This window comes from Pan paniscus, chromosome 1 (genome assembly GCF_029289425.2).
Source record: "Pan paniscus chromosome 1, NHGRI_mPanPan1-v2.0_pri, whole genome shotgun sequence".
Classification (NCBI taxonomy): Eukaryota; Metazoa; Chordata; class Mammalia; order Primates; family Hominidae; genus Pan; species Pan paniscus.
The window spans coordinates 173,824,103-173,850,000 of record NC_073249.2 but is presented as its reverse complement, the minus strand read 5'-3'; the positions used below and the strand labels follow the sequence as shown (position 1 = coordinate 173,850,000).

The 25,898-nt window shown below is 40.6% G+C and overlaps 1 protein-coding gene and 1 pseudogene across 3 annotated transcripts in view; both read left to right on the top strand.

The window, feature by feature from the left end:
- Window positions 1–25,898, top strand: part of SCP2 (sterol carrier protein 2) — a 128,696-nt gene that overhangs the window by 65,204 nt on the left and 37,594 nt on the right. Inside the window, exon 12 of one of the 3 annotated variants that reach the window (XM_008967895.6) lies at window positions 4,752–5,905. The exons of the other annotated variants lie outside the window; for them this stretch is intronic. Within the exon in view, the coding sequence (XP_008966143.2) occupies window positions 4,752–4,771 (20 nt within the window). The 3' untranslated portion in view covers window positions 4,772–5,905. Of the gene's footprint in view, window positions 1–4,751; window positions 5,906–25,898 lie in introns of those variants that run through there. 3 annotated transcript variants of the gene reach the window in all.
- LOC100987543 (tubulin beta chain-like) lies at window positions 6,217–9,701 on the top strand (annotated as a pseudogene).

The following is a 25,898-nucleotide window of genomic DNA, read 5'->3' as shown; positions in this document are numbered from 1 at the left end:
TACTATGGCTCTGCTGTTGACTGGCTGGCCGTGTGAAACTATTTTTATCAGTCAATCACTTTAACTTTTAATTCCTTAATTATAAAATGACAAACTTGTACAATGCGGTTTCTGTTTTTTTAAATAAAAAATTAAGCCCAAACCTCACCATGCAATTCCTTTTTTCTTTCTTTCTTTTCTTTTTTTTTTTTTTTGAGATGGAGTCTCGCTCTGTTGCCCAGGCTGGAAAGAAGTGGCACAATTTCGGCTCATTGCAGCCCCTGCCTCCCGGGTTCAAGCCATTCTCCTGCCTCAGCCTCCTGAGTAGCTGGGACTACAGGCTTGTGCCACCATGCCCAGCTAATTTTTGTATTTTTTTTTTTTTAGTAGAGATGGGGTTTCACCATGTTGGCCAGGCTGGTCTTGAACTCCTGACCTCAAGTGATCCACCTGCCTCAGCCTCCCAGAGTGCTGGGATTACCGGCATGGGCCACACATGGCCACAACATGCATTTTTAATATATCACAGTCTACCTTCAAATAGTGTTATGCCATTTTGTATATAACATAAGATTTTTACAGCTTCCTATCTATTTACCTTCTCCTATCTTTTGTGTTATTGTTTCCATACACTTATTCCTAAGTATATTATAACCCTCACAATATACTATTATTATTGTTGCTTTAAACAATCTAATATCTTTCAAAGAAATCTAAGAATTATGGGGATGATCAGTGATGTTATGGGAAGTGGCAAAATAACAACATCCAAAAATCCTGTCCTTTATAAAAGTTCGGAGAACTCTGGCAAAAATTGTCAAGATCAACTTTTTCCATAACTTTAAAAATTAACCAGATTTACAACAGTCTGTTGGGAGTGGAGGTGGGGGGTGCTTAAAACAACAACAAAGAACATAATCTCTGTGAGAGCAACGAGCTTTGTGGCATTTTCACCTGCCTTAACACCTCCCCCTTTCTGCAGCTCCACTGTAGCCTTGAAAACCTACAGCTTGCAGTCATGGTGAAAATTAGCAGCCTAGCTGGCATTGAGCAAGTCAGAACAGAGTTGGAGCTCTTTCAAAGCCCCTTCCTTAGAGAACTGTCATTATATGACCTGTCTGACAGTGTCCTAGTAAACCCCACTTGAAAGCTTTGTCTTTATTTCACCTCACTGAAAACTCACCCAGTGCAAAGAGTATTTTCCCTAGAGGCAATTGTCGAGAAAAATCAGCCACAACCGTTCAACAAAGTAGCTACCTCAGGTGCCAATTGGGGTAAACAACAAAATAACCAAAAAAAAGGAAAAGTTGGGGAGTAGGATGTCCATAGGGGGCTTTGAAAAGATCTGATATGTTCCTGAGAATCTAGAAGGCTAATGGCATATATAAGGTCAGAGTTGTGTGCATGCTCAGAAAGACCTGAGAAGGTCCTAAGCTCACCTCTGGCTAAACTTGGGGCTCTGCACAAGCAAAAGGCAAAGGCTAAGGTAGAATTGTAAACTGCCTGGCTGAGTACCACATTATGCAGGTAGAGGTCCAGTAAAGACCAGGAGACTTTTTAGTTCAGTCATTTAAGGACATCTCTGTCCAGTGAGTAGCTGAGGGAAGAGAAAATTCAGTGGCCATGTGGGACAAAGATTACAGACTTTATAGAATTAGCTTGGAAAAGTCACTAAATAAACAACCACAACAATAAACAGCAACAACAACAACAACAAACTGGGAAAGAGGAGGATTTGATTGATTTTTAGAGAAGCTACATTATTTAAAATGTCCAGTTTTCAACAAAAAAAAAGAAAGACATGCAGATAAACAATAAAGGGTGACCTATGTACCTAGGAAAAAAAGCAGTCAATAGAGACTATCCCTGAGGAAGCCAAAACATTGGACTTACTAGACAAAGACTTTAACTAGCTATTTTAAATATATTAAAGGAAACCATATATAAAGAACTAAAGGAAAGTATGAGAACAATGTTTCTCCAGGTAGAGAATATTAATAAATAGAAATTATAAAAAAGACAACCAGGCACGGTGGGTCAGGAGATCAAGACCATCCTGGCTAACGCAGTGAAACACCGTCTCTACTAAAAATACAAAAAGTTAGCCGGGCGCAGTGGCGGGCGCCTGTAGTCCCAGCTACTTGGGAGGCTGAGGCAGGAGAATGGCGTGAACCTGGGAGGCGGAGCTTGCAGTGAGCCGAGATCGCGCCACTGCACTCCAGCCTGGACGACAGAGTGAGACTCCGTCTCAAAAAAAAAAAAAAAAAAAAAAAAAAAAAAAAAAAAAAAAATTAAAGGTATAGGTGGAGAAGAAGAACCATTTAAGAATAATGAGAGGGAATGCTCAGTTAGCCAAGGAAGGAGAGTGTTTCAAAAGTAAGAGATTAGGCCACAAAAGTTAGATAGATAAAGAATGAAAAGTGTCCTTCAGATTTGGCTGTTACAAAGTCGTTGGCAATCCTGGAGCAATTTTGAAGAAGTGTTTTGCGTGGAAGCAGATGAGATTCAGAAAGAATTATAAGTGAGAAAGTGGCAATAATAGTGCAGGTACACTTTTAGAAATAGTGGCTATGAATGGAAAGTGGTATATATGTAAGGGATGTACCTGAATTATAGGTACGTGTTCTGTATGAATGAAGTCTTGGGTTTGAACCTAGCCTCTTCACTCTCTTTAGTATGTAGCTTAGCCAGTTAATCCTAGTTTCTTATCTATAAAATGGGAATATAGTACCTACCTTATAAGGCTGTTCTGTGGATTAAATGAGGAAATATATGTATGTAAAGTATATAGTAGAGTCCCCCAAAAAGAGTAGGAACACAATAACTTCCAGAATTCCCTTCCCAACTACAAAAGGGAGCCATGATGGATCTGCTTAACTGGTTCTTGTTTGTTTGTTTGCCAGTAATAAACCTCTTGTTTTTTTTTCTTTTTTTCTTTTTTTTTCCTTGAAACGGAGTCTTGCTTTGTCGCCCAGGCTGGAGCGCAGTAGCGCGATCTTGGCTCACTGCAACCTCCGCCTCCCAGGTTCAAGCGATTCTTCTGCCTCAGCCTCCCAAGTAGCTGGGATTATGGGCATGTGCCACCACGCCCAGCTAATTTTTGTATTTTTAGTGGAGACAGGGTTTCACCAGGTTGGTCAGGCTGGTCTTGAACTCCTGACCTTGTGATCTGCCTGCCTCGGCCTCCCAAACTGCTGGGATTACAGGCATGAACCACCGCGCCCAGCCCAAACCTCTTATTTTTATCACAGTATGAAAAATAATTTTTAACCATTTTTGGAAAAGAATGTTCTTTAATTTTTTTTGTGTGTGTGATAACAGATCAATTTTAATTCTAGTACCTGAAGCTATACAAGGGTATGCTCTATAAACTTCATGGGACTGTTGTACACACTTGATAAAGTGACAACCGTGCAATACCACTTAGCATCTCAAAATCAGGAACATACTATTGAATTGCTTAAATACAATCCACAGAATTAAAAATAAAATCAGATGCCATCCACAGTTATACTAATTATCCATTAAAAGCTTACACTTAATACTTGAAATAACAATCAATATCTAGCAGGGAATACTGAAAGTGATTTCAGAGTCTCATCCTGTTGTACTCTATTGGGAAGGTTTCTTGAGTAGATGTGTGACTGGCCAAAGATGGGTACAACCAAGACCAGACCAGCAAGTAAAAGTTCTACCACAGTTTCTGTAGTTTCCACTTGTTTTTCTTTGTTAGTTAAAAGTGAACAGTGAGAATTAAATACTTATCTTTACATATACACAAGGTATGCTATGAAAGCATATCTGCTTACAAACATGTAAAAATACTTGTTAACTAGTTTGATAAGAAAATAATGTATAAAAGTATATAGCAAAAACATTAATCATCTCTGACCCCAGAAAGATCAATTCCATATTTTATATTACAAACAAAAAGTTTTAGTTTTTTGAATCCCTTACCCAGAAATACTTGAAAAGGAAGACAGACAGAAATTATTCCTTTTTACCCTTAGCGTGGCTGTGAAAAAGAGTTAAATTAAAAAACCAAGTACACTGAAATATCTAAGTCCTAAATGAGTCCAAATATTTGACCACGTAGAATATTATCATCTTCAAGAGTAGGAGCAGTAACACAGGCTTTTATGAGCAGTTTTTAATCCATAAATACAATAGGCATTTGGTATTTTGGCCACCAGAAAACAAAAGTTGTAGTATCAGTAAAGGTCTGAGATGGTTCACTTTTGTAGATTCAATTCAGTGTATTTAAGGTTAACAAAGGCTGTTTAAAGATAGGCAAAAATTCACATTAAAAAAACCCTATATTTCTATTTAGAGTAACAGTAGGCAGTATGATTCCAAAAGTTAAAAATTATTTCACAACCTGTAGCTTCAGCTTGGCAAACAACTTAGATTCCAAAACTGATTCATCTCTATTAAAATGTAAGCACTTAAAAAAAGAGCATGTCTGTGTATATAGACATATATTTTAAAGGAATCAGATAATCTTTGAAGCAGCCTTAGTGTTTCCTTTAAATTTGTCTGGAAATGACCATTGTATTAGCTTCACAGAAAGGACTAGCCAGCTTCTTGGTCTAAGGCTAACATGGTGATCATTTGTCTAAGGCTAGAAAGGTACCAACAAGATGTAAACTGAGGAGAGGAAGAGAAGATGAGGGCTTTTCCTGGCAGTTGGTAGCTAAAACTGAAGGGATTCTAGAAAATAACACAATGGCAGCCTTTCTTGTCTTTTTCTTTCCGTGTTGGTTCTGGTGAAGGAGGACATTCCTGCTCTTGAAATTTCCTGATAACCCGGACAAGTTCATGGAAAGCTTGATCTACATTCATCCTAATCTTTGCTGATGCCTTCATGTATGTTACCTTAAGTTGCCGTGCTAACTGCCGTCCTTCTTCCTGTGTTACCTGTCTTTGATGATCCAGATCTGCTTTATTACCAATTAAAATCATTGGGAACTCATCACGATCCTTTACTCTGAGAATCTGTCTTTGAAACTTATAGATTTCTTCAAAACTGCCTCTATCTGTGACTGAAAAGACCAACAGGAAGCCCTCGCCAGTCCTCATATACTGTTCTCTCATGGCTCCAAACTCTTCTTGTCCTGCTGTATCCAAAATATCTAGCCGGGCTGCTCTGTCATCTATCACACACTGCTTTGTGTAAGAATCTTCAATGGTTGGATCATAATCCGTTACAAAATAGGACTCCCAACTTAGGAAACAAAACATTTGTAATATGATTGAAGACTCTTGCATGCCTCCTCAATAATATTCCCCTCTCTCCTCCCCCAACACCAAGAGGTAATCAATATCCTGAATTTGGTATCTGTCATTCTCATGCATTTATACAACATTAGTAATCATATGATAGTATTCCTAAACTACGTTTTGGAGAGGACACCACTGCAAATCTTCAGCTCTATACTAGCTTTTATCAGTAGCCATCAATTGCAGTTTTAATAGAAATACAAATACATCAAGTGTCTGTTCTTTAATTTGTAAAGAAAATTTGTTTTCTAGTGTGACACCCTCAAGGTACCGTATCTCTATGTAAATGTGCCCAATGCTACACAGACATTATTTTAAAACTATTTTCTGCCTTTGGTGAATAGACTAAACTGTTTTCTTTATTCCTCAAAAGAATTAGATCATACTTCAGTGTTGATTTTGTTGCTAATGGGACATGGAGATGTCTGGATGATAATAAATATTCCTGTGGTATGGTCACTGAAGCCTTTAAGAGTTATGCTGTAGTTTGTGTGTAAAGAAGTGACTTAAATCCTCCTTTCAGACAGCTTCCTTACTCATATAGGAAACCTCTGTTTCATTAGGAGATGAATATGATATTTCATTTTAGTTGTTCTTGTTGACATACAACTTTTTTCTCTTCTGAAATAGCATGTTTTTATTATAATTTGCTTGATTGCCATTATTAGATATTTTTGTTATGCCATCCACTGAAATACTCAGAAATCATGCTTTATAGTAACAATATAATTTTTCATATCTATATTTGTTATTAAAATTTAGATCTAATTTTTATACAATAAAATGCACAGTTCTGCCTCTCAGAACCTTCCTGCTGCCACGTTTGCACCTTGCTGCTCTAGCCTCTGGGGTGCATTCCATCCTTTCAGCCTGCAACTAGCAGAGAAAAAAAATTACATATTTTCTTGCCCCATGCATACCTTGAGGCGAGCAAAAAAATTAAAATAAATTTTAACCATGAGGGAAATCGTGCACATCCAGGCCTGTCAGTGTGGCAACCGGATGGGTGCCAAGTGCTGGGATGTGATCAGTGATGAACGTGAAATCGACCCCACCAGCACCTAACATGGGGACAGCGACCTGCAGCTGGACTGTGTCACCATGTACTACAGTGAAGCCATAGATGGCAAATATGTTCCTTGTGCTAACCTGGTGGATCTAGAACCTGGGACCATGGACTCTGCTAGCTCAGGCCCTTTTGGCCAGGTGCTTAAACCAGACAACTTTGTTTTTGGTCAATCTGGGGCAGGCAACAACTGGGCCAAAGGCCACTACATAGAGGGGGCCAAGCTGGTTGATTCAGTTGTAGATGTGGTGCAGGAGGAGTAAGAGAGCTGTGACTGCCTGCAGGGCTTCCAGCTGACCCACTCAATGGGCTCTGGAATGGGTACTCTCTTTATCAGCAAGATCCGAGAAGAGTGCCCTGATTGCATCATGAACACCTTCAGTGTAGTGCCTCCACCCAAAGTGTCTGACACCGTGGTCGAGCCCTACAACATCACCCTCTCCGTCCATCAGTCGGTAGAGAACACTGATGAGACCTACTGCATTGACAATGAGGCCCTCTATGACATCTGCTTCCGCACTTTGAAGCTGACCACACCAAACTATGGGGACTTGAACCACCTTGTCTCAGCCACCACAAGCAGTGTTACCACCTGTCTCCACTTCCCTGGCCAGCTCAATGCTGACCTCCGCAAGTTGGCAGTCAAACTGGTGCCCTTACCACATCTCCACTACTTCATGGCTGGCTTTGCCCTCTCACCAGCTGTGGAAGCTAGCAGCATCGAGCTTTCACAGTGCCCAAACTCATCCGGCAGGATTTCAATGCCAAGAACATAATGAGACCCCTGCCACAGCTTATATCTCACTGTGGCTGCTGTCTTTGTGGATGGATGTCCATGAGCAGATGCTCAACGTGCAGAACCAGAACAGCAGCTACTTTGTGGAGTGGCTCCCCAACAACATCAAGACAGCTGTCTGTGACATCCCACCTCATGGCCTCAAGATGGCGGTCACCTTAATCGGCAGCAGCACGGCCATCCAGGAGCTCTTCAGGTGCATCTTGGAGCAGTTCACTGCCATGTTCCCCTGGAAGGCCTTCCTCCACTGGTACACAGCTGAGGGCATGGATGAGACGAGAGTTCAACAAGGCTGAGAGCAACACGAACGACCTCGTCTCTGAGTATCAGCAGTACCAGGATGCCACCACAGAAGAGGAGGAGGATTTTGGTGAGGAGGCTGAAGAGGAGGCCTAAGGCAGAGCCCCCATCGCCTCAGGCTTCTCAGTTCCCTTAGCCATCTTACTCACCTGCCCCTTTTCTCTACCTCAGAATTTGTGTTTGCTGCCTGAAACACAAATCTAGATCTAGAACAGTGCTTAGCACGTAGTAGGCACTCAATAAGTATTTGTTTGTTGAATGTTTCCTTTCTCTTTCCACTCTGGGAAGCCTAGGTTTCTGCCACTCTGGGTGACCCTGTATTTCCTTCTGGTGCCCATCCCTTCCATCTGTCCAGTTAATATTTCCTCCTTTTTAAAATCTCCAAGAAGCTGGGTCTCATCCAGATCTCATTTAGAACCAACTGGGTTTTGAAAGCCCATGTGGATAATGGCCACCATCCTAAGCCCAAAGCGAAAGATGGTAGAAGGTGGCAGGTAGAAGTCACTGCAAGGAAGGGGATGGGATTTTCCATCCTAAAAGTTTTGGAGAGGGAAATCCAGGCTATTAAAGTCATAATTTCCAGGTATTTCTATTTTCCATTTCTCAGCTTGAAGAGAGGTGTTAGCAGTATTTTCTCCATTTTCAGTCTCCCTCCAAGCTCTGCCCTTTGGAGAGGTCTGCACTACTCTGTCAAGTGGAATCTTTCCCTCTCTGGCTCTACCTCTCTCATATATTGAATTCCTCCCTTTCCCCTGATTAGAGAAGGGGATCAAGGGGGGAAAGAGATCAGCCTTGGTCCCTAGGCCTCCAGAAATGCCCTCCTAATCTCCACCTTTTCTTAACCCCCAAAAAGGATTAACATCCCTGACTTTATGTGGGATAGTATATACTGCCACATCAGTGTTTGAGTCATTCCCCAGAGGGAAGGGGAACCCTCCTCCATCTTTTTTGCAACATCTCCTATCTTCCTTTTGCTGTTGCTTTTTTCCCACTTACACTTGGTTTTGTTCTATCCTACACTACAGATTTCTATTTTGAACTTGCTGCCTTTTTTCATATTGAAAATGTGACATTGCTCCAAGAGCCAAAAATAAATGTGAATTGGAAAAAAAAATGCACAGTTCTCACAAAAATGTGTACACTGATGTTTACAGCAGCATTATTCATAATAGTCAAAAGCTGGAAACAAGCCAGATGTCTATCATCAACTGATGAGCAAAATGTGGTATATTTATTTTTATTTTTTTAGATTTTTTTCCAGACAGTCTCACTCTGTCCCCGAGGTTAGAGTGCAGTGATGCGATCTTGGCTCATTGCAACTTCTGCCTCCCTGGTTCAAGTGATTCTCCTGCCTCAGCCTCCTGAGTATGTGGGATTACAGGCACCTGCCACCATGCCCAGCTAATTTTTGTATTTTTAGTAGAGACAGGGTTTCATTATGTTGGCCAGGCTGGTCTCAAACTCCTGACCTCAAATGATCCACCCGCCTCGGCCTTCCAGATGTGAGCCACTGTGTCCGGCCAAAATGTGGTATATTTATACTATGGAATATTTTTTGGCCATGAAAGGAATGAGGTACTGAAATATGCTACAATATAGATGAACCTTGAAAACATTTTTAAATTCCATTTTTATGACATGTCCAGAATAGGCAAATCCATAGAGACAGAAAATAGATTAGTGGTTGCTTAGGACTAGGGAACACAGGAGAGAGATAACTGAAGGGTATGTGTGGAGTTTCTTTTTGAGATGATGAAAATGTCCTAAAATTGATTGTGGTGCTAGTTGCACAACTCTGTGAATACACTAAAAACCACTGAATTATACACTTTAAATCGATAATTGTTTTTGAAAATTATATACATCCAGGTAGCAACCAGTCAAAACCAGATCAAAAACATTTTCATTACCCCCAAAATTTCTAGCCTGTCTATTTCCAGTCAATCCTCTGGCCTCCCTGAAGCATTTCTCTCTCACTCTCCACCACCACCAGGCTGAGATGTTTGACTTCTCTCGTGGTAGATTAGTTTTGCTGATCCTAGAACTTCATATAAATGGAATCATACAGCACATGTATGTATTCTTTTGTGTTTGGCTTCTTTCACTCAGCAGAATATAAAATTAATCCAAGTTTTTCTTTTTATCAGTAGTTCTTTTTTATTGCCAAGTAGTATTCTATTGTTGAAATATATCAGTTTGCTTATCCATTGTCCTGTGGATGGATATTTGAATTGTTTCCTGTTTAGGGCTGCATGAATAAAATTGCTATGAATGTTTGTATACCAGTCTATTTGGAGACATATATTTTTATTTATCTTGGGTTGATAACCTGGAGCAAAATTTCTGGGTCATAGGACAGATCTATATGAGTAACTGTCAAAAAGGCCAGGTGCAGTAGCTCACGCCTGTAATCCCAGCACTTTGGGAGGCTGAGGTGGGAGGATTGCTTGAAGCCAGGAATTTGAGACCGGTCTGGGCAGCAAAGAAAGACTTTGTCTCTACAAAATATTAAAAAATTAACTGGGAGCAATAGCATGCACCTGTAGTCTCAGCTACCCAAGAGGCCGAGGTAGGGGGATTGCTTGAGCCCGGGAGTTTGAGACCGGCCTGGGCAACATGGTGAAACCCCATCTCTACAAAAAATACAAAAATTAGTCAGGCGTGGTGGCGCACGTCTGTGGTCCCAGCTACCTGTGTCTGTCCATACTTTTGCAGGTATATCCATAGGATAAATTTCAAACAGTGGAATCATTGTGTCAAAGGGTAGTATACATTTAAAAATCAGTGGAGATTGCCAAATTTTCTTCAGAAAAGATTGTTATCGGTGTATGTTTCCAACAGCAGAGTATGAGACTGCCTCTTTTCCTTCAGTATTGTTAATATTGGATTTTTTCCTCAAATGTTAAAAATTTTGCCAGTCTTGACAGGTCATCTGTTTTTCTTCCCTGGGTACTGAACAGGTAACCTAAAACACCCCAGGAAGATAGAATTTACTCAATTTTTAAATATTCAAAGAGAGACTCGCATTTCCTGCAGTATCCTTTGATAACCCTTTCTAACATTTGAGTCTACACTGTTGGTAAATTTTTCCTTTTATCATTAATCTTTGAGATATTATGTCTAGTGATGGTGTAGCATTTTTTGGGAAAAAAATTATGAATCTTGATGACTTGAGTGGTAGTCTGAATAGGGATGAGGAATTATTGAAAAGTAAATGTTTCCTTGCTACATATTGAGGATTTGGATATATTTCGAGGAAATCTGGCACATGGCCATTAGCTGTAATGTGCCCCAAGAAAGAATTCAGACTCCTTGAATTTATATCACAATGACAGTTATAAGTAGCTTAAACATTTTTTCTCTAGTTACTTGGATAACAAACTGCAATAGAATTCTAAGAGATTCAGAAAATGGTCAAGCGAAGTTCCAAAATATGTTAAGACTCGTGATGAGTGTGTAAGATTCTCTTCTGTAAATGGTATTAATTTAATTGTAAGGCAGTGCTACTTTGGTTGGGAACTCAGTATTGGGGAATTAGCTTTAAAAATTAAAGCTTCATGATACTGGTTTCTGATTTTGTTTAGATCTGGATGAAAGTTTCTAGCTGCCATAACAGTATCAATAGTAAAAGAAAATTGTAGTTTTCAGCATTTGAATTGAGTATTCTTTTGTTCATTGTTAGTTTAAAAACATTAATTCCTTTTAGATTTCCATTCAGGAAAATTACATTAAACTTGAACTTTTTTTGATTACTTTGCAGTGATCGTATGACAAAAAACACATTAGTGTTCAGGTAATAATGTCATATTTTATTCCAGTTTTCAAAGTGCTTTTACATATACTATCCAACACTTACTGAACACTTGTTTTTTTTTTTTTTTTTTTTTGAGACAGAGTCTTACTCTGTTGCCCGGGCCGGAGTACACTGGCATAATCTCAGCTCATTGCAACCTCTGCCTCCCAGGTTCAAGTAATTCTTCTGCCTCAACCTCCGGAGTAGCTGGGATTACAGGGACCTGTCACCATGCCCGGCTAATTTTTGTATTTTTAGTAGAGCTGGGGTTTCACTATGTTGGCCAGGCTGGCCTCGAACTACTGACCTCAAGTGATCCACCTTCCAAAGTGCTGGGATTCCAGGTGTGAGCTGTCACACCTGGCCTGGTCACTTGTTTTAAATGAATAAAGGTTGGACATGGTGGCTCATGCCCATAATCCCAGCACTTTGTGAGGCCAAGGCAGGAGGATAGCTTGAAGCCAGGAGTTCGAGACCAGCCTGGGCAACAAAGCGAGACCCTAGTTTCTACCAAAAAAAAAAAAAAAAAAAGAATAAGTAAAATTTGGCTTTAGTTTATTCTTAGCTATCTCTACTTTTTAAAAAATCCATATTAATGTCTGTAATCTACTGAAAGGACATGAAAGTGCCTTTGAGATAAAGCTCTTGACAAAGGATTATTGATTGCTTTGAAGCTAGAAGTGGTTTTTTTTAGTTTGGCCTTTTGTCGTAGTTCAGCCTTGCCTTTTAGGCCTTTAAGAAAGGCCTCTGTGCCTTTCCATAGGCTTCAATCTAGTGTTAGGTCCTGATCTTCTGTTATTCAGTCAACATCAGTTCAGTAGTGACTTATTGTGCACCCACCTCATCATTAGGTACTGTAGGGCTGTGAAATACGAGGTCTACTCATAGACCAATTCGGAGCCTCCTGAAGCTTTTAAAAGTATATGTTCTTGCCTGAGTGTGGTGGCTTATGCCTGTAATCCCAGCATTTTGGGAGGCTGAGGCGGGCAGATCGCTTGAGCTCAGGAGTTCGAGACCAACCTGGGCAAGATGGTGAAACCCTGTCTCTACAAAAAATGCAAAAATTAGCCAGGCCTGATGGTGCATACCTGTAGTCCCAGCTACTCGGGAGCCTGAGGTGGGAGGGTAGCTTGAGCCCAGTAGGCAGAGGTTGCAGTGAGCTGAGATCATGCCACTACACTCCAACCTGTGTGGTAGAGCCAGACTTTGTCTCCAAAAAAAAAAAAATTATATATATATATGTATATATATATATATTACATATGTTCTCTCTCTATATATATATGTTCCTGTCCTACCCTTAGACATTTTCTTGGGTCTGGGTTGGTCCTAAACAATTTACATTTTTTTAAAGTTCCGCCAGAGCTTCTCATGCATAGCCAGATTTGAGGGCTAGGGTTAGGATATACAAGGTAACTACTAGTCTCAGGAAGTGTATAAGAGGCAGATAATATAAGAACACAAATACTTATATATTTAAATAAGTAATTATAATACAAGGCAGAATGTGCTGTAGGAGAAGTACAAAGCAGAAGTATGAAGAGGAGAAAAAGGGAAAGGAGGATGGCAGGGTCATGAAGATTTGCTAAATCCCATCACATGCCTGGTGTTTTGCCAGCATTTCTATCTACTTGAGTTTTGGGGAAGGAGATGCACAAAGAGGAAGCATGTTTAAACCAAACTGTTTGCTTTTACCAAACAGGTTTAATTCCTTCTTGCCTATACAAACTCTACCTTTGTTATTTTCTCAATAATAATACACTGTTCTAAGTACACTTCATGTACAAGTGCATTCAATTTTCGTATCGATTTTTCTCTTTTACAAAAGAAGAAAATAGAGGCATGGAGAGTTTAAATGATTTGCATGAAGTCGTCAAGCTAGAGAGTGGCAAAGCTAAGATTCAAACACAGACTATGTATTCCTAGCGTCCAGGGTCTTAACCATTATACTGTTCTTCAGTGTCCTTTCCTCACTGGAAACGCCCATCTTCAAGTGGTCTCTCAAATGCTATCCACCTTATGAAGCTTTTCCTGTTTCACTGATTCTTTCCATAGATTGAATTAATCTTTCCCTTTTCTGAACTCCTATACTTTCTCAGTACTTTTCTTTTGACATTTATGCTCATAGTATATATTATCATTATTTATAAGCTTTAAAAAAATCTTCCCTATTTAGGCCGGGTGCGGTGGCTCATGCCTGTAATCCCAGCACTTTGGGAGGCCAAGACGGGCGGATCATGAGGTCAGGAGATCAAGACCATCCTGGCTAACATGGTGAAACCCCGTCTCTACTAAAAATACAAAAAATTAGCTGGGTGTGGTGGCAGGCGCCTGTAGTCCCAGCTACTCGGGAGGCTGAGGCAGGAGAATGGCGTGAACCTGGGAGGCGGCGGAGCTTGCAGTGAGCCGAGATCACGCCACTGCACTCCAGCCTGGGTGACAGAGTGAGACTCCGTCTCAAAAAAAAAAAAAACAAAGAAAAAAGAAAAAAATATCTTCCCTATTTAAGAGCCTATGAAGTCAGGATTCATATTTCATTTGTCTCTCTACCTTGAACAGTGTGCAATACATTGCATATTTAAAGGGATAGTTGAATATATTATTGCTCCTTTAACATCTAGAACGTGGCATGGAGCAAAGGGAATACATTTGCTTAATGTGGGAAGAATTAGGATCATTAGGAAGAATTCATTGGAAGTTATATTTTGGCCGGATACAAGAGAACTTTCTAACATGGCTTCTCAAAAATGGAATAGGTTGCCTCCTGAGAGCATGCATTTACCTGTCAGGGAGGCTGTGCACAAAAAATACATGTAACAACTTGATAGGAATGTTGTAAGGAGAATTTTGCCCATCTGTTGGGCCTTAGATTTGATGAATTCATAGATCCTTTTCAATTCTATTATAAGATGCTCTGATCTCCTGTGCGAAGTAATTATTTCTTTTTCTGCATTCACATAGTTCTTGACGTTTTTAATGACACGTATATTATTATTCTATCCTGTGATTTTTGTTTACATGTTTCAGTACTTTTAAAGGCATTATAAACTTCTTAGGTCTTAAGAATTTGGGTGAAAATGATGTGAGAAGAAGTGGAATTTTAACCAAGGGACCTAGCATTTTCAAATCAAACCATGGCTTATCTCGTCTACTCTGTAAGAGGTTGCCAAAATAAATCCTAGGACGATGACTGGTAAGACCTAAATCCAATATAAACTCTTAAAAAGCCAGCAAGTCAGTAAGAGCTAATTAGCTTTTCACCAAAGTTTCTTTTTTACCTTTCATCATATCCTCCAGGCCACCCATCCTTATTTCCATTGCCCAGAGTTTTGCATTTTTATCACTGCAATGTGAGGAGAGGTAAATTTTATCATTAAACTCTATCTGTGCCAGGACAAATGGAACCCAGGAGATGGTGTCTACTCTAGATACCTGTTGCTAGCTAGAGATAACTAGGAGAAAGCCCTGAATTTCTGTTTGTATTTTTTTTCTGTTTTTCTTTTTGAAACCAAGGTTTCACTCTGTTGCTCTGGCTGGAGTGCAGTGGCATGATCATGGCTCATTGTAGCCTCGATTTCTTGGGCTCAAATGATTCTCCTATCTCAGTCTCCCAAGTAGTTGGGACTGCAGGCACACACCTTCATACCTGGCTAATTTTTTACATTTTTGGTAGAGATGGGCTTTCGCCATGTTGCTTAGGCTGGTCTCGAACTCCTGGGCTAAAGCGATCCGCCCATGTTGGCTTTCCAAAGTGCTGAGATTATAGGCATGAGCCATCATGCCTTCTTTTTCTTTTTTTGAGATAGAGTCTTCCTCTGTTGCCCAGGCTGAAGTGCAGTGCAAACATGGTGCAAACATGGTGCAAACATGCTTACTGCAGTCTCTACTTCCTGGGCTCAAGTGATCCTCCCGCCTCAGTCTCCCAAGTAGCTGGGACCACAGGTGCACACCATCATGCCCAGCTAATTTTATTTTATTTTTTCTTTTGTAGAGATGGGGTCTCCCTATGCTTCCCAGGCTGTTCTCAAACTCCTGGGCTCTAGCGGTCCTCTCTCCTTGGCCTCCCCAAAAGCTGGGATTACAGGCCTGAGTCACCACACCCAGCCCCTTTTTCTTTCTTCACAATTTCACGGATAGAAGATTCACTGTTACTGTAGATCTTAGCAACCTCAGCATGCCATTTTTTTCCCTTAAAGTTGGGAACTTCCACCTTTTCATTTAAAGGAAGCACTTGTATGCACATCTGAATCGCCGCTTCACTCCTCTTGCGCTTTGGGGCCATCATTAAGTAAACTAAGGATGACTTGAACATGAGCACTGCAGTACCCATCACAGTCATTCTAATAACAAAGATAGCTACTAACTGACTAACGGGTGGGTGGGATGTACCACTTAGATATGCTGGGCAAAGGGATGATTCACATCCCAGGTGGGGTGGAGCTGAATGGTGCGAGATTTTATCATGCTACTCAGAACAGCATGCAACTTAAAACTTATGAATTGTTTATTTCTGGCATTTTCTATTCAATATTTTTAGACTGTAATTGACTGAGGGTAACTGAAACTGTGGAAAGTGAAACCATAGATGTGAGGGCACTACTGTATTTTACTTTTTTTTGAAATGTATTTTACATGTGATAGATAATTTTGTCAGGCCTCTGAGCCCAAGCTAAGCCATCATATCCCCTGTGACCTGCACGTATACATCCAGATGGCCTGAAGCAACTGAAGATCCACAAAAGAAGTGAAAATAGTCAGTTCCTGCCTTAACTGATGACATGCCACCATTGTGATCTGTTCCTGCCCCACTCTAACTGATCAATTGACTTTGTGACAATACATCCTCCCTACCCTTGCAATAACGTATTTTGTGATATTCACCGCCCTTGTGAATGTACTTTGTAGGGTATACCCTCCCCGCCCTTAAGAAGGTTCCAAGATGGCCGAATAGGAGCAGCTCCAGTCTACAGCTCCCAGCGTGAGTGACGCAGAAGATGGGTGATTTCTGCATTTCCAACTGAGGTACCAGGTTCATCTCACTGGGGCTTGTCGGACAGTGGGTGCAGTCCATGGAGTATGAGCTGAAGCAGGGCAGGGCATTGCCTCACCCGGGAAGTGCAAGAGGTTGGGGAATTCCCTTTCTTAGCCAAGGGAAGCTGTGACAGATGGTACCTGGAAAATTGGGACACTCCCACCCTAATACTGCGCTTTTCCAATGGTCTTAGCAAATGGCACACCAGGAGATTATATCCCATGCCTGGCTTGGAGGGTCCCACACCCATGGAGCCTCGCTTGCTGCTAGCACAGCAGTCTGAGATCAAACTGCAAGGTGACAGCGAGGCTTGGGGAGGGGCGTCCGCCATTGCTGAGGCTTGAGTAGGTAAACAAAGTGGCTGGGAAGCTTGAACTGGGTGGAGCCCATCGCAGCTCAACAAGGCCCGCCTGCCTCTGTAGACTCCACTTCTGGGGGCAGGGCATAGCTGAACAAAAGGCAGCAGAAACTTCTGCAGACTTAAACGTCCCTGTCTGACAGCTTTGAAGAGAGTAGTGGTTCTCCCAGCATGGAGTTTGAGATCTGAGAATGAACAGATTGCCTTAAGTGGGTCCCTGACCCCCGAGTAGCCTAACTGGGAGACACCTCCCAGTAGGGGCTGACCAACACCTCATACAGCCGGGTGCCCCTCTGAGATGAAGCATCCAAGGGAAGGATCAGGCAGCAACATTTGCTGTTCTGCAATATTTGGTGTTCTGCAGTCTCCGCTGGTGATACCCAGGCAAACAGGGTCTAGAGTGGACCTCCAGCAAACTCCAACAGACCTGCAGCTGAGGGTCCTGACTGTTAGAAGGAAAATTAACAAACAGAAAGGACATTCACACCAAAACCCCATCTGTACGTCACCATCATCAAAGACCAAAGGTAGATAAATCCACAAAGATGAGGAGAAACTAGAGCAGAAAAGCTGAAAATTCTAAAAATCAGAGTGCCTCTTCCCTCCAAAGGAGCACAGCTCCTCACCAGCAATGGAACAAATTTGGACGCAGAGTGACTTTGACAAGTTGAGAGAAGAAGGCTTCAGATGATCGGTAATAACAAACTTCTCTGAGCTAAAGGAGGATGTTCGAACCCATCGCAAAGAAGCTAAAAACCTTGAAAAAAAGATTAGACGAATGGCTAATTAGAATAAACAGCATAGAGAAGACCTTAAATGACCTGATGGAGCTGAAAACCATGGCACAAGAACTATGTGACACATGCAGAAGCTTCAGTAGCCGATTTGATCAAGTGGAAGAAAGGGTATCAGTGATTGAAGATCAAATGAATGAAATGAAGCGAGAAGAGAAGTTTAGAGAAAAAAGAATAAAAAGAAATGAACAAAGCCTCCAAGAAATACGGGACTATGTGAAAAGACCAAATCTACGTCTGATTGGTGTACCTGAAAGTGAGGGAGAGAATGGAACCAAGTTGGAAAACACTCTTCAGGATATTATCCAGGAGAACTTCCCCAACCTAGCAAGGCAGGCCAACATTCAAATTCAGGAAATACAGAGAACGCCACAAAGATACTCCTCGAGAAGAGCAACTCCAAGACATGTAATTGTCAGATTCACTAAAGTTGAAATGAAGGAAAAAATATTAAGGGCAGCCACAGAGAAAGGTCGGGTTACCCACAAAGGGAAGCCCAACAGACTAACAGCGGATCTCTCAGCAGAAACTCCACAAGCCAGAAGAGAGTGGGGGCCAATATTCAACATTCTTAAAGGAAAGAATTTTCAACCCAAAATTTCATATCCAGCCAAACTAAGCTTCATAAGTGAAGGAGAAATAAAATCCTTTACACACAAGCAAATGCTGAGAGATTTTGTCACCACCAGGCCTGCCTTACAAGAGCTCCTGAAGGAAGTACTAAACATGGAAAGGAACAACTGGTACCAGCCACTGAAAAAACATGCCAAATTGTAAAGATCATTGATGCTAGGAAGAAACTGCATCAACTAACGAGCAAAATAACCAGCTAACATCATAATGACAGCATCAAATTCACACATAACAATATTAACCTTAAATGTAAATGGGCTAAATGCTCCAATTAAAAGACACAGACTGGCAAATTGGATAAAGAGTCAAGACCCATCAGTGTGCTGTATTCAGGAGACCCATCTCACGTGCAGAGACACACATAGGCTCAAAATAAAGGGATGGAGGAAGATCTACCAAGCAAATGGAAAACAAAGAAAAGCAGGGGTTGCAATCCTAGTCTCTGATAAAACAGACTTTAAACCGACAAAGATCAAAAGAGACAAAGAAGGCCATTACATAATGATAAAGGGATCAATTCAGCAAGAAGAGATAACTGTCCTAAATATATATTCACCCAATACAGGAGCACCTGGATTCATAAAGCAAGTCCTTAGAGACCTACAAAGAGAATTAGACTCCCACACAATAATAATGGGAGACTTTAACACCCCACTGTCAACATTAGATCAACGAGACAGAAAGTTAACAAGGATATCCAGGACTTGAACTCAGCTCTGCACCAAGTGGCCTTAATAGACATCTACAGAACTCTCCACCCCAAATCAACAGAATATATATTCTTCTCAGCACCACATCACACTTATTCCAAAATTGACCATGTAGTTGGAAGTAAAGCACTCCTCAGCAAATGTAAAAGAACAGAAATTATAACAAACTGTCTCTCAGACCATAGTGCAATCAAACTAGAACTCAGGATTAAGAAACTCACTCAAAACCGCTCAACTACATGGAAACTGAACAACCTGCTCCTGAATGACTACTGGGTACATAATGAAATGAAGGCAGAAATAAAGATGTTCTTTGAAACCAATGAGAACAAAGACACAACATACCAGAATCTCTGGGAAACATTTAAAGCAGTGTGTAGAGGGAAATTTATAGCACTAAATGCACACAAGAGAAAGCAGGAAAGATCTAAAATTGACACCCTAACATCACAATTAAAAGAACTAGAGAAGCAAGAGCAAACACATTCAAAAGCTAGCAGAAGGCAAGAAATAACTAAGATCAGAGCAGAACTGAAGGAGATAGAGACACAAAAAACCCTTCAAAAAATTAATGAATCCAGGAGCTGGTTTTTTGAAGAGATCAACAAAATTGATAGACCGCTAGCAAGACCAATACAGAAGAAAAGAGAGAAGAATCAAATAGATGCAATAAAAAATGATAAAGGGGATATCACCACCGATCCCACAGAAATACAAACTACCATCAGATAATACTATAAACACCTCTACTCAAATAAACTAGAAAATCTAGAAGACATGGATAAATTCCTGGACACATACACCCTCCTAAGACTAAACGAGGAAGAAGTTGAATCCCTGAATAGACCAATAACAGGCTCTGAAATTGAGGCAATAATTAATAGCCTACCAACCAAAAAAAGTCCAGGACCAGACGGATTCACAGCCGAATTCTACCAGAGGCACAAAGAGGAGCTGGTACCATTCCTTCTGAAACTATTCCAATCAATAGAAAAAGAGGGAATCCTCCCTAACTCAATTTATGAGGCCAGCATCATCCTGATACCAAAGCCTGGCAGAGACATAACAAAAAAAGAGAATTTTAGACCAATATCCCTGATGAACATTGATGCAAAAGTCCTCAATAAAATACTGGCAAACCAAATCCAGCAACACATCAAAAAGCTTATCCACCACGATCAAGTTGGCTTCATCCCTGGGATTCAAGGCTGGTTCAACATATGCAAATCAATAAATGTAATCCATCATATAAACAGAACCAAACACAAAAACCACATGATTATCTCAATAGATGCAGAAAAGGCCTTTGACAAAATTCAACAGCCCATCATGCTAAAAACTCTCAATAAACTAGGTATTGATGGGACATATCTCAAAATAATAAGAGCTATTTATGACAAACCCACAGCCAATATCATACTGAATGGGCAAAAACTGGAAGCATTCCCTTTGCAAACTGGCACAAGACAGGAATGCCCTCTCTCACCACTCCTATTCAACATAGTGTTGGAAATTCTGGCCAGGGCAATCAGGCAGGAGAAAGAAATAAAGGGTATTCAATTCAGAAAAGAGGAAGTCAAATTGTCTCTGTTTGCAGATGACATGATTGTATATTTAGCAAACCCCATCGTCTTAGCCCAAAATCTCCTTAAGCTGATAAGCAACTTCAGCAAAGTCTCAGGGTACAAACTCAATGTGCAAAAATCACAAGCATTCCTATACACCAATAACAGACAAACAGCCAAATCATGAGTGAACTCCCATTCACAATTGCTTCAAAGAGAATAAAATACCTAGGAATCCAACTTACAAGGGATGTGAAGGACCCCTTTAAGGAGAACTACAAACCACTGCTCAATGAAATAAAAGAGGACACAAACAAATGGAAGAACATTCCATGCTCATGGGTAGGAAGAATGAATATCGTGAAAATGGCCATACTGCCCAAGGTAATTTATAGATTCAGTGCCATCCCCATCAAGTTACCAATGACCTTCTTCACAGAATTGGAAAAAACTACTTTAAAGTTAATATGAAACCAAAAAAGAGGCTGCATTGCCAAGACAATCCTAAGCCAAAAGAACAAAGCTGGAGGCATCACGCTACCTGACTTCAAACTATACTACAAGGCTACAGTAACCAAAACAGCATGGTACTGGTATCAAAACAGAGATATAGATCAATGGAACAGAACAGAGCCCTCAGAAATAATACCACACATCTACAACCATCTGATCTTTGACAAACCTGACAAAAACAAGAAATGGGGGAAGGATTCCCTATTTAGTAAACGGTGCTGGGAAAACTGGCTAGCCATATGTAGAAAGCTGAAATTGGATCCCTTCCTTACACCTTATACAAAAATTAATTCAAGATGGATTAAAGACTTAAATGTTAGACCTAAAACCATAAAAACCCTAGAAGAAAACCTAGGCAATACCATTCAGGCCATAGGCATGGGCAAGGACTTCATGACTAAAACACCAAAAGCAATGGCAACAAAAGCCAAAATTGACAAATGGGATCTAATTAAACTGAAGAGCTTCTGCACAGCAAAAGAAACTACCATCAGAGTACACAGGCAACCTACAGAATGGGAGAAAATTTTTGCAATCTACCTATCTGAGAAAGGGCTAATATCCAGAATCTACAAAGAACTTAAACAAATTTACAAGAAAAAATCAAACAACCCCATCAAAAAGCGGGAGAAGGATATGAACAGACACTCCTCAAAAGAAGATATTTATGCAGCCAACAGACACATGAAAAAATGCTCATCATCACTGGCCATCAGAGAAATGCAAATCAAAACCACAATGAGATACCATCTCACACCAGTTAGAATGGTGATCATTAAAAAGTCAGGAAACAACAGGTGCTAGAGAGGATGTGGAGAACTACGAACACTTTTACACTGTTGGTGGGACTGTAAACTAGTTCAACCATTGTGGAAGACAGTGTGGCAATTCCTCAGGGATCTAGAACTAGAAATAGCATTTGACCCAGCCATCCCATTACTGGGTATATACCCAAAGGATTATAAATCATGCTGCTATAAAGACACATGCACACGTATGTTTATTGCGGCACTGTTCACAATAGCAAAGACTTGGAACCAACCCAAATGTCCATCAATGATATAGTGGATTAAGAAAATGTGGCACATATACACCATGGAATACTATGCAGCCATAAAAAAGGATGAGTTCATGTCCTTTGTAGGGACATGGATGAAGCTGGAAACCATCATTCTGAGCAAACTGTCGAAAGGACAGAAAACCAAACACCACATGTTCTCACTCATAGGTGGGAATTGAACAATGAGAACACTTGGACACATGGTGGGGAACATCACACACTGGGGTCTGTCGTTGGTTGGGGAAAGGGGGAAGGGATAGCATTAGGAGATATACCTAATATAAATGACGAGTTAATGGGTGCAGCACACCAACATGGCACATGTATACATATGTAACAAAGCTGCACATTGTGCACATGGACCCTAGAACTTAAAGTATAACAATAAAAAAAGGTACTTTGTAGTATTCTCCCTGCCCTTGAGAATGTACTTTGTGAGATTCACTCCCTGCCCACAAAAAATTGCTCCTAACTCCACCACCTCTCCCAAAACCTATAAGAACTAATGATAATCCCACCACCCTTTGCTGACTCCTTTTTCAGACTCAGCCCGCCTGCACCCAGGTGAAATAAACAGCCTTGTTGCTCACACAAAGCCTGTTGGGTGGTCTCTTCACATGGACGCGCGTGACAAATTTTATATCTTTTGGAGAGAAAAACTGCTCTATTATAAATATACATTCTTCAGTGTATGCTGAGTCTATGAAAACTTTTTGCTGTTTGAAGCTCAACAAGCCTTTTCTTCCTCAAAAATTCAGGCTCTGATAGTAGAAAACTTTTTACTGTTGTTTTTGGAAAACATGCTTTTTAATGTTGTTTTTGGAAAAGCATTTAAATGTCTAATTTGAAACTAAAGCCGAATTATGACTTTATTGTACTTGGCTGTCTTGATAGTATAGGAAGGTTTATAGGTTCAAGGAGAAGGAAGAAAAGACCTCAGAGAATAACTCAAAATGTTGTCTCCTATAGCTTTTCCATTCTGTGTCTATTCATAGCACTTAACGTCCTTATCTTTGTTAGCACTTTGCATTTACATTACACTGTGAATCCTCTGTTATCTTTAACATTTGGTAGAGTGCTTGATACATGTTCGAATGGTTTATTTTTAGAAGCAACCAGATTGTATACCCTTATGTATGTAGCTGAGTCCTAGGTCAGTTACTTTCATGTAAAAAGGTTGACCAACATCTTGTTAGGAAATGTTTGCAGCAAGATGATGTTTTGTAACCAGTTGGTTGGAAGTACAGGTGGCCTGGACTTGCATTTGGCATCTGAAGTATGAACAGCCTGGTGGGACTCAGCCCTCAACCCATGGGATCTGACACTATCTCCAGGTAAATAGTGTTAGAATTGAAATGAATTACAGAATACCTCATCGGTGTCTGTAAAAGAATCGATTTGCTATTTGGGGGAAGCCCTCACCTTTCCGACATCTAGTCACAGAAGTGCGCTGTGAGTATGTTGAGTAGAGAGGAAAAACAGCTTGCTTTTTCTATTTACATCTAGCTTTTAATTTACAATCACTGTTAGGGCTTAGAAAACAATACACCAAAATAAAAGCCTCAGAAGCAAAAATTTTTCTCTGGCCTTCTCCTGGCCTCCTGTCTCTCAGTCCCATTCTCCCCACCAAGGCCAGCCGTAGAAACTAGAATCCCTCTTCCTCAAGGCAGATCATGAAAGCCATAACCCCTTTTCCCCAAAGCCAGTCATAAAACCTAGAATACTACTATAACTTCCCTTCACCTTTCTGTGTAAAAACTAGCCATAAAGAAATTATCTGACCTATCTTGTTTGACTGGGGGTCATAAGACCCCCATTCCAGAAAGGGACCTGCCCCACGCCCAGAAGGAAGGAATGCATGCTCAAAGAGGCCAAGAAGAACCTAGATGGACAGGCCTGGCTGGGTTTCCCCACTCAGTCTATTAGCATTAGATCATATGCTTTTTGTCCAATCATATTTCTATAGGGCTGTTCCATACTTTGTTGAACCTAAGCATAAAATGGACAACTTCCCCTGTATCTCTGGGTCTTTATTCTGAATGCTCCTATGTATACATGTTAAATAAATTTGTATACCCTTTCTCTAATTAATCTGACTTTTACAAGTTGATTTTTCAGGAAACCTTCAGAGGGCCAAGGAGCATTTGCTCCCTTTGCCCCTCTCTACATAACCATTCCCCAGTTATTTCACTTCTAGATTATCTAGTTTTTCACTGTTATAACAGTATGATGAACAGATAGCTTTGTGTGTAAAACTTTCCCTACATTTGATTATTTCCATGGAATGGTTTTGAAGGCATTTTAAAGACTCTTCATAACTTTGTACATTGCTTTCCAAAAAGGTTGTCCTGGTTTAAACTTTGACCAGTTCTGTATAGAGGTGGCTATCTTGCCATAGTTTCCCCTGCATTGATTATTCCCATTTTTAAATATTCTTACCAATTTGATTGGTGTAAAATGGTATCTATTTGATTTTTATCAATGGCGAGATTGAGTATTTTCTCAAATAGTTGTAAATTGCATCTGTTCTTTTGTGAAGACAACTAGCAGCGTATCTAAGACCAGTTTGAATATTTTTTGTCATTTTTGTCTTACATATTCATTTATAAAGGCAGATTTCCAGTAAAACTGATTGCCCCCAAGTTTGGGTGTAAATAGAGTCATTTCACTTTGACCTTCCTCATTAATTTCTAAAATGTTCACAATTAAAAAAGTTATTACCAGTTGTGGAGCTACCTTTTTTTTTTTTTTTTTTGAGACAGGGTCTCGCCCTATAATCTTGCCCTGCTGGAGTGCAGTGGCATGATTATAGCTCACTGCAGCCTTGACTTCCTGGGCTCAGGCCATCCTCCTTCCTCAGCCTCTTGAGTAGCTAGGGCTACAGACATGTGTCCCCATGCCTGGCTGATTTAAAAAAATTTTATTTTTAGGCCGGGTGCAGTGGCTCATGCCTGTAATCCCAGCACTTGGGGAGGCCAAGGTGGGCAGATCATGAGGTCAGGAGTTCAAGACCAGCCTGGCGAATATAGTGAAACCCCGTCTCTACTGAAAAAAAAAAAAAAAAAAAAAAAAAAAATTAGCTGGGAGTGGTGGCGCATGCCTGGAGTCCCAGCTACTTGGGAGGCTGAGGCAGGAGAATTGCTGGAACCTGGGAGGTGGAGGTTGCAGTGAGCCAAGATCGTGCCACTGCACTCTATCCTGGGCAACAGAGCAAGACTCTGTCTCAAACATAAATAAATAAATAAAATAAATTTATTTTTAGTAGAGATGAGGTCTTGCTATGTTGTCCACGCTGGGAGCTACCTATTTTTAAATAGTGTTTAAGATACATGGTCTGTAAATATATAGACACTGCTTAGAAATGAAAAGCAGCAGTTAAATTTCTTGGGGAAGTTGGGGTTTATACAGGAAATTGTCACAGGTACTCAGGAATTGGAAGTTGTGGCTGGGGATGTGTATGGAAGAATAGGCACTGTAAGTAGTAGACCTGCAGACCGGTCTGCCCTGATAGAACATTCTTTTTTTTTTTTTTTTTTTTTTTTGAGGGGAAGAAAAAGCAATTGTTTATTTTGATGGGTCTGGTTCTTAGGCAGATAAAGGTTTTGGGAGAGATGTTGAGGGGGGATATCAGAAAGACCTTGAGGCTTCTAAGTTCAGCATGTCAAAGCGCCACATTCGGGTGTATTGGTCTCTTTCTTTTCTTTCTTATTTTTTTTTTTTTTAGACAGCCTGGCTGTCTCATATTTTTAAAGTACTTTTAAAAAAGGAATTTTTTGGTGGGGTGAGATGTTTTACTGGAGTGCAGTGGCATGATCACGGCTCACTGTAGGTTGGAACTCCTGGGCTCATGTGATCCTCAGCCTCCGGAGTAGCTGGGTCTACGGGCTTGCGCCACTGCTTTTTTTTTTTTTTTTTGAGACGGAGTCTTGCTCTGTCGCCCAGGCTGGAGTGCAGTGGCCCGATCTCAGCTCACTGCAAGCTCTGCCTCCCGGGTTCACGCCATTCTCCTGCCTCAGCCT